We start from the raw sequence: 13,739 nt of genomic DNA, 5'->3' as shown, positions 1-13,739 counted from the left end.
TTCAACCGGGCTGTCTATGTGCGGCGAGCGAGCGATTCCCGATCGCTCGGCTGTTTTTCGCACTGCGGTGCATGCGCATGCGCAGAATGCAAAAATCGTCTGACTGTGTGCGAATGCTTCCTAGCGAGCGGGTCTGAATCGGGCCCTCTGTACACAACCACTATCAGCAACACTCCCACAACCAACGGTGGCTCCTACCTGTGAGGTCTGGGGGGTCTGCACCCTCTGCTCGCTGCTCTATGCTCTGTGCTGGTCTGTGCAGCGGGATCACAATGCTATGCAGAGCAGCAGGTGAGAGGGAGACTCCCCAACCTTGCCCACCCCCCTCCCGGTGTGGGTTGGGCCGGCTGGACAGCGGGACTGCCCTGACAAAATAGGGATGGATGAAGGTCTGAAAAACATTGCGGAAAGTGACTGCTCCTTGCATAGGGACCAGACAGTAAAAAACAGCGATGGCTTTTGAGATAAAAAAACAACAACGCACAAGCAGCTGCTGCACAATGCCCTGGGTGGTGGCACATGTCGCACCACCCCAGTTAGGGCTCTGGGCCTGATTCAGAGCCGGACGCTATTTGCGGACGGTCATTCCAAAAAAGGGGCCGGCTATTTAAATTGAGCGCTCGCTCTTTGCGGTGTGTGATGCCTCTATGTCTGAGCGAGTGAACGAAAAATGCGCTCGATATTTTTTACAGACGCCCCTTTGCCGTTCGCATCACACGTCATCTACGGTATTTATTAGATTAATCGGGTACATCGAAAGGCGTCTGAACTGCTCGCAGTGCTTGTGGTAGGTTTTTCTTACCACTATCACTGCGAGCAGTTCAGGCTAAAAGACAACCAAGTGACGTGGTCGGTGACGCTGCTTTACTAATTATGCCCTCCCATTAAACGCCCTTTTGACCTTTAGGCACGCCTGCGTTCGGATCTCCACTCCCCTGTTTTCAAGCACCTTCCCCTGTTACCACCCACAAACACCTCATTCTGTCAATCAAATTAGCAGCCCCTCGCTGTTTTGCGAGCGCACGATTTCCGACCACAATGACTGGTTTGCGCATGCGCATTACGACCCATACGCATGCGCAGTTGTGCGAACATCGCTCAGAGCGAACGAGCGGCCGCTTACGAGTGGCTCTGAATCAGGCCCTCTGTTGGAAAAGATGGGTTAATGCTGAAGCAAGAACCACAAAGTATTTCTTGGTGTTGGCTATAAAAAAATAAAAATGCACACATTTGCTTTTAGTTCACTTTCTTGCACTTTCTCTGTTTCCGGTCAACACTAAAGTTACCAATTGAGAATTACAGTGTTGTTCATATTCCTTTATTTAAAAAATATCATGGAAATATGTACTACTGTGGTTTGCAACTTGTGTGCACTCAGTGACCGCAGAAACACACACAGAAATCTATACACAAGAGACATATGAATCATATCCTCCAAATGATTTTGAGAAATGTTAGAAGAGATTAAATTTTTATGTTACTGTGTGCACTGCCATATTTCTGTGACCGCATATGTCACATCATTAGTCACTGACAATGTAGGCTGTTATGTGTGTATAACTGTATATACTTTATATACTACTTACTTGACTAGAGTACAGTTTTGGGCGCAGAGTCAGCTTGAGGGGCTGGATACAGCTCTGCTGGACACTTTCCAGCTCAGGTTCTTTCTGTTTGGACCTGTCTGAGATATCACCTTTATCACAGAGCTATATCAGGACAAATAAATTATACCTACACCTGCAGCCTCTATCATTCAAACACTGTTCATAATTTGATGAAACATACTACCATACAATACAGCACATCTCATAATAATCACTGTGATAAAATATGCACACAATGGCAAGTAAATAATCTTACACATAAATAAATGTCCTGAAGGGGATACGTTTAATATCCCGACAGCAGGGATTCCGGCGGTCACAATGCCGATTCTGGAATCCCGACACTTATCGGAATACCGGCGCCGGCATCCTGACCACCGGAATCCCGAAGGTAAGTAGCGGAGTTGGGGGGAGGGTTAGGGTTAAGCACTAGGGTTAAGGTTAGGCACTAAGGGGGGAGGGTTAGGTTTAGGCACCGGGGAGGGAGTGTTAGGTTTAGGAACATGGGGGGGAGTTAGGTTTAGGAATCGGGGAGGGAGGGAGGGGGAGGGTTAGGTTAGGAATACTTACCTTGAGCTGTCGGGATGCTAACCTAGTCGGGATGCTGGCATTGGGATTCTGACAGCTGGGATCCCATACCCAATCAGCCTCTCATATCCTCCTACAGAATACACAGTGACTCTGATTCAGTTACCCTTTAGCTTGGGGTTGTCCCACCATAATTATTAGATGATTGCAGCATGGTATAATAAAAACATTGTAATTATAGTAAATACTAAGGCACAGACCCGCTGGAGGGAAGAGATGGTTCCATATTGCAAAGATTATACACCTTTGTATAAGCCTAGCTGTTCATACGGAATAGGTATGTAATGCCGGCTGTCGGGATGCCACCTGTCACAATACTAACAGTGGCATCCCGATGGTTGGTATCCCGACAGGGGTCAGGTAAGTACACTTACCCTCCCCATTCTCCCCCTAACCCTCCTTTCTTGTAGCCTAACCCTCCCCAACCCACACCCTAACCCTCCCCGTTAGTGCCTAAACCTAAGTATCAGCCCTTCATGTCTAAATCTAACCCCTTCCCTAACGGTGCCTATCCCTAACCCCCTCCCTAGGGGTGCCTAACACTAATCTTCCCCCTAAAACCTAACACTAACCCCGGTAACTTATTTAAACCTAACCCCCCCCCCCGTGTCTAACACTAAGGGCGCCCCGGCTTACCTTCGTTCGGGCTGGCATCCTCCTGTACTCCGGCATTGGGATTAAGATATGCGTCGGTATTTCGATGCCTATCTTAAATCCCTTTTTGGGATTCCAGTGTCAGGGTCGAGGCCGCCGGTCTCATAACTAGATCCCGCCGCTGGTCTCATAACTACATCCCGTTCATGCACAGCACCCCACCCCCATGTTCTCTCGGTAAAGGATCCCACCCACCACAGAATTTATTTGCATGCTTTGTGCATAAAACATTTCTGCATATTTTATGTGACCAGATTCCAACATGTGCTCTATGCACATGTCCTTGGTGCCGTCTTCCTACTGTAATCAGATCTAGGTCAGATGTAGTTGAAATATAATGGTGCTACCTGTGCTGGTCTTCTTGTCTTTCACTACTGGCTTGCTGATGGAGAGGATCACAGGCTTCTCTTCTCCATCCCCCACTGAAACTGGCACTTTTTGTGGAACTGTTTATATTATGACAGAAAACCATTTACAGTATATAAATAAATAGGGTTGATATTCACAAAGTTCATACTATGTGCCTGGGTGTGATTGTGCAATGCTAGGAATATAAGACGTATGTAGTCACTTATCAATGCCACTCTTCTATTTTCATACAAAGAATCAAACATTGCTCTACCTTCCAACTAACACCAGTAAAAGTAATAAAGTAATAAAATGACAGAGAGGCATCCACGGAGGAGTCTGCAAGTCACTCCCCAGCCTGCTACTCGGAAGATCAAGCAACGGTAAGGTAGGGACAGTTAGACAAGACCTCAGTCGGCACTCCAGGACTCCATCTTTTTCACTCAAATAGCTATAAACAAAATGCATAGTACTAACCCCCATTTTTTTCCCCAGGTACCATCAAGGTTTTTTTTATTTGATTTTATCTTATTCTATTGTCCATTTTTATAATAACTGTTTTACAGTATTTTATTTTTATAATTTTAATTATTTTTACTTATTTTTATTTCTATTTATTTTTTACATCAACTTTGTATTACCACCAACCACTACACCACATAAACAAATAGCGCTTATTCATAAACAAATTTTTCCCAATTAACCCTCAGACATAAGCTGCTTTTTATCCTCAGCGTGGATATATCATCAAACAAACAGACCAAAATTGTCCATGTGGAACACAAGAGCTGAAGTTTTCAAATTGAACATATATTTTCCCTTTTGTATATATCATGTTATGATATTGTTGGTTTGTGAACGCTCTTCCATTTTTTCCACAAAACTTCAATTGTTTAATTATTTAGTTTAATTGTAATGGAAACCAAAAGCAAGAAAACAGTGGATGGCTTTTCCCGTTTCATGGGATTTGTGTCCGTGCCACCAGGTGCCAGGCTTGGGGTGGAATACAACAGGAACCACCTTACATGACTAGTGGACCTCTAAGATAATCTAAAGAACATTGTTTTGTCATTCTCATGAGTAGGTGAAATAATAACTGGTAATCAGAACAACTTGCATTACTCACATTGCATTTGTGACAACAGTGATGACCCCATCTTCTCTGTTTTCCGAGGCTGCTTAGTTTTTTTGTCTGGGGGTCCTTCTGGAGGCAAAATGTTATACAGCAGATCAGTTACCAGTATAATGCTAATACTCCACCCCCTCCACTTCATTCTTCTCCTTTATACTTTAGGGCCTATTTATCAAATTATATTTTCAGGATATCCCCCCAAAACACCAATTTTTGGGGAATACCCACAAATATTAAGTATAAACCCAAGCCCTTACTACTTAGCTTCCCACACTAGACAGACGTCTGTCTAAAGCTAATTGATGTGGTAATACTAATTGCCCTCCTAAAGAGTGATTCCCAGAAAACTCTCCTGCAGTTAACGTCACTGCAAGCTAGTAACAAATAAGGGTTAAATTTATCTACTTATAATTAAGCAGCTAACAAAAGGGTATGCAGTTATATATTCACTAAATTAGTAATATATACATTCTTAAGCAATAGTATTAATTCCAGAATGATAATTCAATAAACAGGAGAGTAATTGCAAAACTCAATAATTTATTTAGATATACAGCAAACTGTAGAATAAGACATTTCAAAACACATGGACTATCCAGAGTAGTATATTAGTCGGGTGTACATCTGCTGGCAATAATATGTAATAGCATGTATCCAGGATACTTAGTAGATAAAGAAACCAGCAATTCTTCCTAGGCAGCTTGCAAACAGCTAGAACCAAAGACCAGACAAGACATGGAATCCTATGGGAGACACAGCCAGTACAGTACACCAACATAGGCCCAAGAGCCAGCACCTGATTAAAACTGCTAGCAAACTAATCACAGTCGATCAGGCCAACGCCCAGGCTGACATCATCATAACAGGTGAACAAGTCAGCAATTCCAATGATTCAGTCTAGACTCGACCAGCCGAGTACAGATATAACAAGAGGCAGCGCTATTACTGAACTCAGTAATGATACATTCAAGTGATTAAAGATTCCATATTGCAACAAATTGAGGTGATAAGGAAATCTCTTTTTAATAAAGGGCATTCCATAAAAAAATAATAAATATGCCACTTATTCACATGAACAATTGCCTCTCAGAATTTCAATATTAATTTTCCAATTCTACCCAGTTTAACATGTCTAAAACAGAATTTATATTCCTTCCTCCCAGAGTCACCCACTCCCTCCAAATCTCCCCCATCACCAATAACACCACAACTTCCTTAGTGTGCCAAGCCCGCTGCTTTGGTGTCAGCCTTGACTCTGCAACCAGAGTTCTTATCCATTCTCCTAGCATCTCCCACCTCATCTACTGCAACCTAATAATATTCCCCTAACCCATCAGTTCCTGCTTCTGTCCACATTAATACTGGTTTTCCTCTCTTGCCATTCCACATTTTCCGCTTTGCCAATCCCATTAGTGGCTCATTTTATATTCCAGAATCACATTTATACAACCCTCTTTCACATTCAAAACCCCTGACAACACCACCACGCCTTCATAAATCACAAACCTTATTGTATGCTAAAGGAAGAAGCATTCACACCAATAATACTATTTGTTAAACACCATACCCTCTGATAGTACTAACAAAGGAACAGTAGTCCTGTGCAGCATTTCTTCAAGAGGCTGTGTTCAGAGTTGTGTCAGCAACACTGACATCCCAAAGAGTTGCATTGTCCCTGGAACTAAATGCCATAGTTGTTGCTATACGTGAGCCACGGGACTGCCCATTGCATCTATGTATAGAGACACTCAGGAGCTCATTCAGACCCGCTCGCTAGATGCGTTCGCTCACACACAGCTAATTAAAATCTGGCACACCTAGCAAGGCAGGCGATCGCATGGCAAGGCATAAGCATGCCCACTATGTCTTGGCGTGCGATCACTTTGTGTATGCAGACGCCCACCAGCCTGTCGGAAGATGCCCACTTGCGCACGTTATCTCCAGGAAATGTATGTAGCCATCTGTACATCGAGGACCATCGGATGCGATTGCTGCTCTTGAGGTTGACTATACCCTGCTGCAAGCACTGCGATCACTTCAGTGTGTAATACAACCAGGTGAGTTGTACAATGACGCTGCCTGTTAATTATGCACACCTTTGAAACGGCGTTAAGAAACTCAGACACGTCTGCGTTCGCACCTCTACTCCCCCGTTTCTAGTGGCCAGCCCCTGTTACCACTCACAAATGGCTTCTCCTGTCACTCATTTATGCTGGGCGAGCAAATGCTTCCCGATCTTACACAGTGGTTTGCGCATGCACACTGCGATGCATGCGCACAATGTGAACCATTGGCAACAACGAGCGAACACTTCTTAGCATCCGGGTCTGAATCAGCTCCTCAGTCCATACTGAGCCACTTTAATCCTCAACTTCCTGCCCCCATTTCATGTGCACCAACTCAAGAGCTGGCCAGTAAAAATCACAGATTAACCCAGTCATTGCCAAGATTCATTCTACTAGAATTAAGTATCTTTATGGGACTCTTTGCACTTATAGTGTAATTAAGTATTTCTTTGCCTTCCATTACCCGTTTAAAGTGAATGGTTTTTATACTGTTATTGAATGCATTTGAATTATTACACTAATAGCTCTTTATTGTGTTTGCTGATAACTATACTATAAGGTATCAAGAGTATTTATTTCTAGATACTATTTTTTATGTCGCATCCTTGACAGTGCACAGCTTATCTAGATAAGGCCCAATAGTGTGCCCACAGCAATGGCCTGGATCTCAAGTATTACATACAATATTACAGTGAGTGACCTACACAGGTTTGCTAAATTGAGGTATTGTCTTTTCATCTGTTGTATATCCTGTAATCAGTTACAGTAATACAAGGTTGCAGTTTATTAAAAGTAAACGTCACTTTATTTGCTGGTGTTCGCCTTGTATTTGGTATTTGGTGTTCTCTGTTCCTCTGCTGTGCTGTGACAGGAAAATGAAGAGCTTTCTAAGACCAGGTACGATCCACACTACACACAAATACCAACCACTAGCATAATTATTTAATTAAATTATGTTAAAAGTTATAAGGTCCAAAAAATAATAACTTGATTTAGTGATATATTAAAACCTGTGGAATGGTTTTACTATATCACTCAATAAAGCTATTATTTTATATAATTATAAGCTATACATTTTTTTTCTTTGGGGAGAGGGGGCCCACAGACAACTGCACATAGGCCCCCTCCAGTCTTAAAACACCCCTGCTCGCAACTGCCCTAATCTCCACCCCAGCTGTGACCTTTCCCACTATATTGATGCTGCCTACTGGATGAACTGTGGGGCAAACTCTGTGCTATGATAAAACTGCTGTATCATTCTCAGCACAGTTCTATCTACTGGTTGGTTCTAGCTGCCTTTTGTTTTTCATCAGCAGTAACTCCCAGGCTACATAGTACATACGAGGTATAATAATAATGAAGGCTTGTTAGTACAGTGGTTCTTGGACTCAGGGCCTGATTCAGTAAGGATCGTTATTGCGATTACGCAGATGACCGATTGTTGCGTACTGCGCATGCATCGCAATGCGCATGCGCGAAGGCTCCACTGCGATCGTGCTGTGATCACAGACCCATTGCAGAGTGATTGACAGTAAGTGAGCGGGTGCTTGGCGAAATGTAGTTGTGCCAGTGCGTTTGAACACCGCTACAGGGGTGTGCATAAATTAGCCACTGCGATGGCATACGCAGCTTGAGTACTCACTGCGTGCAATGAAGTTATCAATTTCTGAGTAAGTTCAGCGCTGCTGTAATTCTACATGAGGGACTGATGGTACTCGATGTTACCAATGAATGTGAAGGATTTCAAAGTATTACGGATGTGAGATAGCGGTAGTAGGATGCAGTGGACGTCTCTATGCTGGCAGTGCAACGGCATTGCGATTACAATCATTAGCATGTTTTCGCAGCAGACCTGTGTGTGATTACGGAGCAGGGATCACAATAACGATTCTTACTGGATCAGGCCCTCAGGACCCCTCACACTTCATGTTTTCCAGACCACTAAGCTGGGCACAAGTGTATAACCAACTGCCACATTTTAAAAATCCACAGCTAACCTGGAAAACATGAACTGTTTGGGGTCCTGAGGACAGAGTTTGAGAAAAAACATTGTATTAGCAGAACAGCCTGTCCATAAATCCTTGCAATCATTGTAATGTACAGGTCCCCCTACCAGGGCCAGATGGGTGTACAGCGCTTCCAGTGTCCTTTTCTCCACCAGCTTTTCGTTTTGCCTGTGGTTTATGATAGTCTGAGTGTTTGGTGGCAGGTGTACAGCGCCGAGCCTTGCGCTGGGATAAGCTAGCGGCAGCTGAGGAAAGAGAGACAGACTGAGAAAACCTGGCAGGCAATGTATAACTGGTAGAATGAATAAAGCTAAAACTGTGAGATAAGTAAACTACTTACGACAGGAAGCTGGCTTATACCTCTCTTCAAAAACACCTTTATTAACCATAATAACAACTTAACTAATAAAGACACGACAACTGTATATGGCCTTAAAATTGGTCATCAATTTATTGATAACATTAAGACCCGAAAATGGTGGAAAGGAAAAGGTGGCAGACAGATCAATATACAGTATAATCAGGTAATATAACAGGTTCTGCAAATACAGTAGCCTTAATATGTTAAATGCGGTGTAATCATCCAACCCCATATAATCAGGTTTAAGGCTCTGCAACCACAGTAGCCTTAAAATGTCAAAAAGGATGTAATTATCCAGCCCCAAGGTACATATCTGCAAGGCAACATCTTCTCCATATCCACGCAAATAAGGTGAGCCCCATTTGGTAAGATGGAGTCACAGCCAACACATTACTGTGAAGGAGAGTGTGCCTGCTGTGCACCACAAATGATTTGATCTGCCAGACCCCTCCGCCATGACACTGTAAAGAGAAATTAAAAAAAGGGGGAAGGGAGGGAGGGTCCCTGCACATCAGACACATAAAGGGGAAGATGTACTAAGTCTTGGAGAGTGGAAGTGGAGAGTGATAAAGTACAAGCCAATCAGCTCATAACTGTTATGATATAGGCTGTATTTGAAAAATGACAGTTAGGAGCTGATTGGTTGGTAGTTTATCTCCACTTTATCATTCTCCAAAGCTTAGTACCAGTGGCATAACTAGGGCAGGGCCGCCGGGGCTCGTGCCCTGGGTTTTGTGGGATCGGCAATGAGGGGGGGGCACCGCCGGCCACAATATAGGTCCACCCTCGTCAGTCAGTGTAGTGCAGACCGCAGTGAGTGTGGTCCGCACTACACAGTAACACAAACCGCCAGCACAGTAACACATAACCGCCAGCGCTGGGTAGTACATTCGTACTACCTGGCAGCAATGTGTGTGTTTCAGCAGCCAATGAGAGTCAGACAGACTCTCATTGGCTGCTGCGCCCACTGCTAGGGCCGGGCTGGAGCTCAGCCTTCCAGCTCCTGCAGTGGGCGACGGGAGAAACATAATGACATCTCTCCCATAGTACCGAGCGGGAGGACGGAGGAGCAGACAGCGGCGGGTGCGGCAGGAGCAGGGATTCAGGTAAGTCAGTGTTTTGTGTATGTCTGTGTGTGTGTGTGTGTGTGTTATGCATTACTGGCCAGGGGCACTGTATCACTACTGGAGGCACTGAATAGGGAGGACCACTACAGGGGGGGGCACTGCATAGGGGTTCACTACTATGGGCACTGTATAAGAGAGACGACTACTGGGGCACTGTATAAAGGGCACTACTGGGGGCCTGCATAAGAGGGACCACTACTAAGGGCACTGCATACTGAGGGTACTATATAAGAGGCACTACTGGGGGCCTGCATAAGGGGGACCACTACTGGGGGCACTGCATAGGGGGGCACAGTATAAGGGTGCACTACTGGGAGCACTTCGTAAGGGGCACAGTACTGGAAGCACTGTATAAAGGGCACTATTGGGGGCACTGTATAAAGGTGCACTACTGGGGACACTATACAAAGGGCACTACTACATGGGGCACTGCTACTGGGGACATTGCATAAGAGGCACTACTACAGTGGGCATTGTAAGAGGGGCAATACTACTCAGGCATTAAGGTGCATATGGAATGGAAAGGAATGTTCCCAGAGTGGAGAGAATGGGGTATGTGTCATGTTGACATGCCCCATTTTTCAGTGGCCACGGCGCCCCTTGTGGCATGTGACCATGCTCATTTTTCAGCGCGCGCACATGGGGGGGGCTTTATTTTTCATCTTGCCCTGGGTTCCAAATACCCTCATTATGCCACTGCTAAGTCTCAGCTCCACCTACCAATAGCTGACTGATTAGCTAGTCACAATAGTCATTGCAGTGTTATCACAAAGAGTTTTATTCCAGGATACAAGCCTAGGTTCCGGTTCAGTGTTTAACCCTTGTTCAGTCTGATGGTTGTTCTATCTGCCTTCACTGATGATAACTGAAGAAAATATTCTCTCCACATCATGTAAAACTGTGGCAGGGCTTGCTGAGATGTGTAGTTCCACAGCAGCAGGAGGGCCACATGTTGAATATCCTGTTGTATAGCATCTGAAGAGATTTAGGGGCCTGTTTGTCATACGATAAATGTCCCATAACCTATGCGAAAACGCTAGTTTCCGCATATTTACTGTAGGTAACCAGGCCATTCATCATCAGGGGTCCGAATAGGACCACCTGGTATTCAGCAACTTCGAAGAGTCATCTTCATATGGCGCTTGTTCTTGTAGCTCCGCTCCTTCCTATGGGAAGGAGTTCCGGGGATCCAAAGAGAGATCTGAGTGGATCCCTCCACTGCCTCCTCACTGATATCTCAGACGGCTTTGGACATATGGTACGTGACCTCAGGTCACACATGGACAGTAGCCAGCTGTGGGGACAAGTAATGTAGCTATTTCTGTAGCTGTGCTACTAATCATGGGGACAGCTGCTTTTTGGAGCAACTGTCCCCGCATCGGAGCAATGAGGAATTGCTCCGGTGTTAAGTAACCCCAGTGGCCAGATGAATACTTCATCATCGGGGGGGGCCATACGGCCCCTGATGAGGAATAGGCCCCTTACAGTTTAAAGAAAATATAGAAACTGTAGAGGAGTTGGGTACGGGATCCCAGTGGTCAGAATACCAACAGCAGCATCCTGACACCTGCAGGTAAGTACCCTAACCCTCCTCCAAACCCACCTTTCCTGCAGCCTACCCTCCCCTTCCACAGCCTAACTGCACCCCCACAGCCTAACCCTCCCTACTGCAGCCTAAACCAACCCCCCCCTGCAGCCTGACACTCCCCCTAATACCTAACCCCAAGCCTAATATGGGGTGTCAGGGGTCAGAATTCACCGGGATTCTGTCTGCCGGCATCCCGACCACTGGGGTGCTGACTACATCCCCTGTATAGTTGTATAATTCTGGGGAAAGTTTTTATCTATCTCTCTCTTTACAGTACTGAATTCTGGGTATATTTACCAATCTGAAGAGCTTTGTGAATTCCTGATAGCCGAGGGTAGCTCTTTAAAATATACTCTGTGGATAAGAGAGACCAAAAGCCACGGACACAGTGCATGTCACAGCTGAGAAGCCAGGTTAGAAGAGCGTGGGAGGCTTTCTGAGCTCCAATTCCTTCCCCGTCACGCTGTGTCTCCTATGGGGCAATTTATAGGTATTATTTCTGGTCAGAAGCATAAGAGGATAGTAAAGGGTACATAATTAGCACATATGAGCAAAGTTGTGACAGAGTTGAAGTTTGCGGCAGAACAGGTAATGTTACACAGGTGCAAAGTTCCAGTTATATCGTCTTTTGCTTTGAAATTATGCGCTATATTTATACATTTGAATATATAAAAAAAACAATGAATTTTTCTCTGTGGCGTGGTTAAAAAGTGATAGGTGTAAGTATGTGTTTAACACTTAGGGTCTGAATCAGAGATGTTACTGCATTCTCTCTTGGATCACAGTTGCTAAAATATAGTAATACTTTGCCTTTCAAAGTACAGTCGAGCAAAGAGACACCCACTGCTGCCCTCTCATATGCGTCCATGTTACGGTTCATGCATAGTTGTGTAAGAGGATCTTCCACCAATAACAGCCACCTGTTGTTCCTTTAGTGAATTATTTACACACCGGTACTTAGGTGGCCGCCTGGATTTACGCCTCCAGCAGTGGAGGCTTACACAACCGGCGAGAGACAGCAGGACTGCTGACTAGGACAAGACAGGACAGTGATGTGGCAGTCCTTCCACAACTGGCTAACTGGAGTGAGGCTGCAGGTAATGGTATTGAAACAGGCGTAATGGACAGGATATACCAGCAGCGACAGATAATGGGTCTCAGGAATGTCCAGGGACAGTGGTGCAGCTGGGTAGCCGTATGAAGAATGGTGGTAGCACGGGAGCTACTTGGTGCGGCTGGGAAGCTGTATGGAGAATGGTGGTAGCACAGAAGCTACTTGGTGCAGCTGGGAAGCCATATGGAGAATGGTGGTAGCACGGGAGCTACTTGGTGTGGCTGGGAAGCTGTATGGATAATAGTGATAGCACGGGAGCTACTTGGTGCAGCTAGGAAGCCGTATGGAGAATGGTGGTAGCACGGAAGCTACTTGATGCGGCTGGGCAGCCGTATGGAGAATGGTGGTAGCATGGGAGCTACTTGGTGTGGCTGGGTGCGGCTATGACATCCGAGATGAGATGCAGGCTATGATGTGTCTGGAGCAATATGGCAGACAGGTGAACTCTGGCACAACAGGAACAAAGGCAGGAAGCAGACTGAAACAGCTTGGCTGGTCTCTGGAATGAAAGTGTCCCAGGCAGCAGCAGGGTAAATTTCACAGGCTAATACTAAACAGACATATTGGTGCAGGACACTGGAACAGTGGAACTTGGGGAGACCGGCAAAAGTTTAGACTTCAGAGAGACATGCATACACTGATTGTCAGACAGTATAACCAGCATGGAGTGCAAGGCTGGCTGAAACTTAAAGGAAGCAGGGTCCAATCAGAACCAATTCCTGGATAGAGCACTTCCTAATCAAAGGCATGTGTGCACCTGAGCTCTGCACCCAGACAGCTAGTAATTAGTGGAGCACATGATACAAAACACACAGACAGACATGAATGACAGGCTATAATCTAAACACAGACAAGACAGGATTTCCAGCTACCTGCAAAAAGCCAGAACAAGGACAGGACATGATGTGGCAGTCCTTCCACAACTGGCTAACTGAAGTGAGGCAGCAGGTAATGGTATTGAAACAGGTGTAATGGACAGCAACAGACAATGGGTCTCAGGAATGTCCAGGGACAGTGGTGCAGCTGGGTAGCCGTATGAAGAATGGTGGTAGCATGGGAGCTACTTGCTGCGGCTGGAAAGCCAGATGGAGAATAGTATTAGCACAGAAGCTACTTGGTGTGGCTGGGAAGCCGTATGGAGAATGGTC

The 13,739-nt window shown here is 45.3% G+C and overlaps 1 protein-coding gene across 1 annotated transcript in view; it reads right to left on the bottom strand.

Moving 5' to 3' along the window:
• The window catches only part of AIRE (autoimmune regulator), a 101,851-nt gene that overhangs the window by 49,293 nt on the left and 38,819 nt on the right, over positions 1 to 13,739 (bottom strand). The window contains exons 3-7 of the mRNA XM_088479270.1: positions 11,775 to 11,949; positions 8,509 to 8,646; positions 4,324 to 4,398; positions 3,197 to 3,295; positions 1,587 to 1,696 (exon numbers count right to left, since the gene is read on the bottom strand). Of these exons, the coding sequence (XP_088335396.1) occupies positions 1,587 to 1,696; positions 3,197 to 3,295; positions 4,324 to 4,398; positions 8,509 to 8,646; positions 11,775 to 11,949 (597 nt within the window). The remainder of the gene's footprint in view (positions 1 to 1,586; positions 1,697 to 3,196; positions 3,296 to 4,323; positions 4,399 to 8,508; positions 8,647 to 11,774; positions 11,950 to 13,739) is intronic.

The sequence above is a fragment of the Taudactylus pleione genome, unplaced genomic scaffold (assembly GCF_031769625.1).
Source record: "Taudactylus pleione unplaced genomic scaffold, aTauple2 ptg000229l, whole genome shotgun sequence".
NCBI classification, from domain to species: Eukaryota; Metazoa; Chordata; class Amphibia; order Anura; family Myobatrachidae; genus Taudactylus; species Taudactylus pleione.
This window is presented reverse-complemented; position numbering and strand designations above follow the sequence as displayed.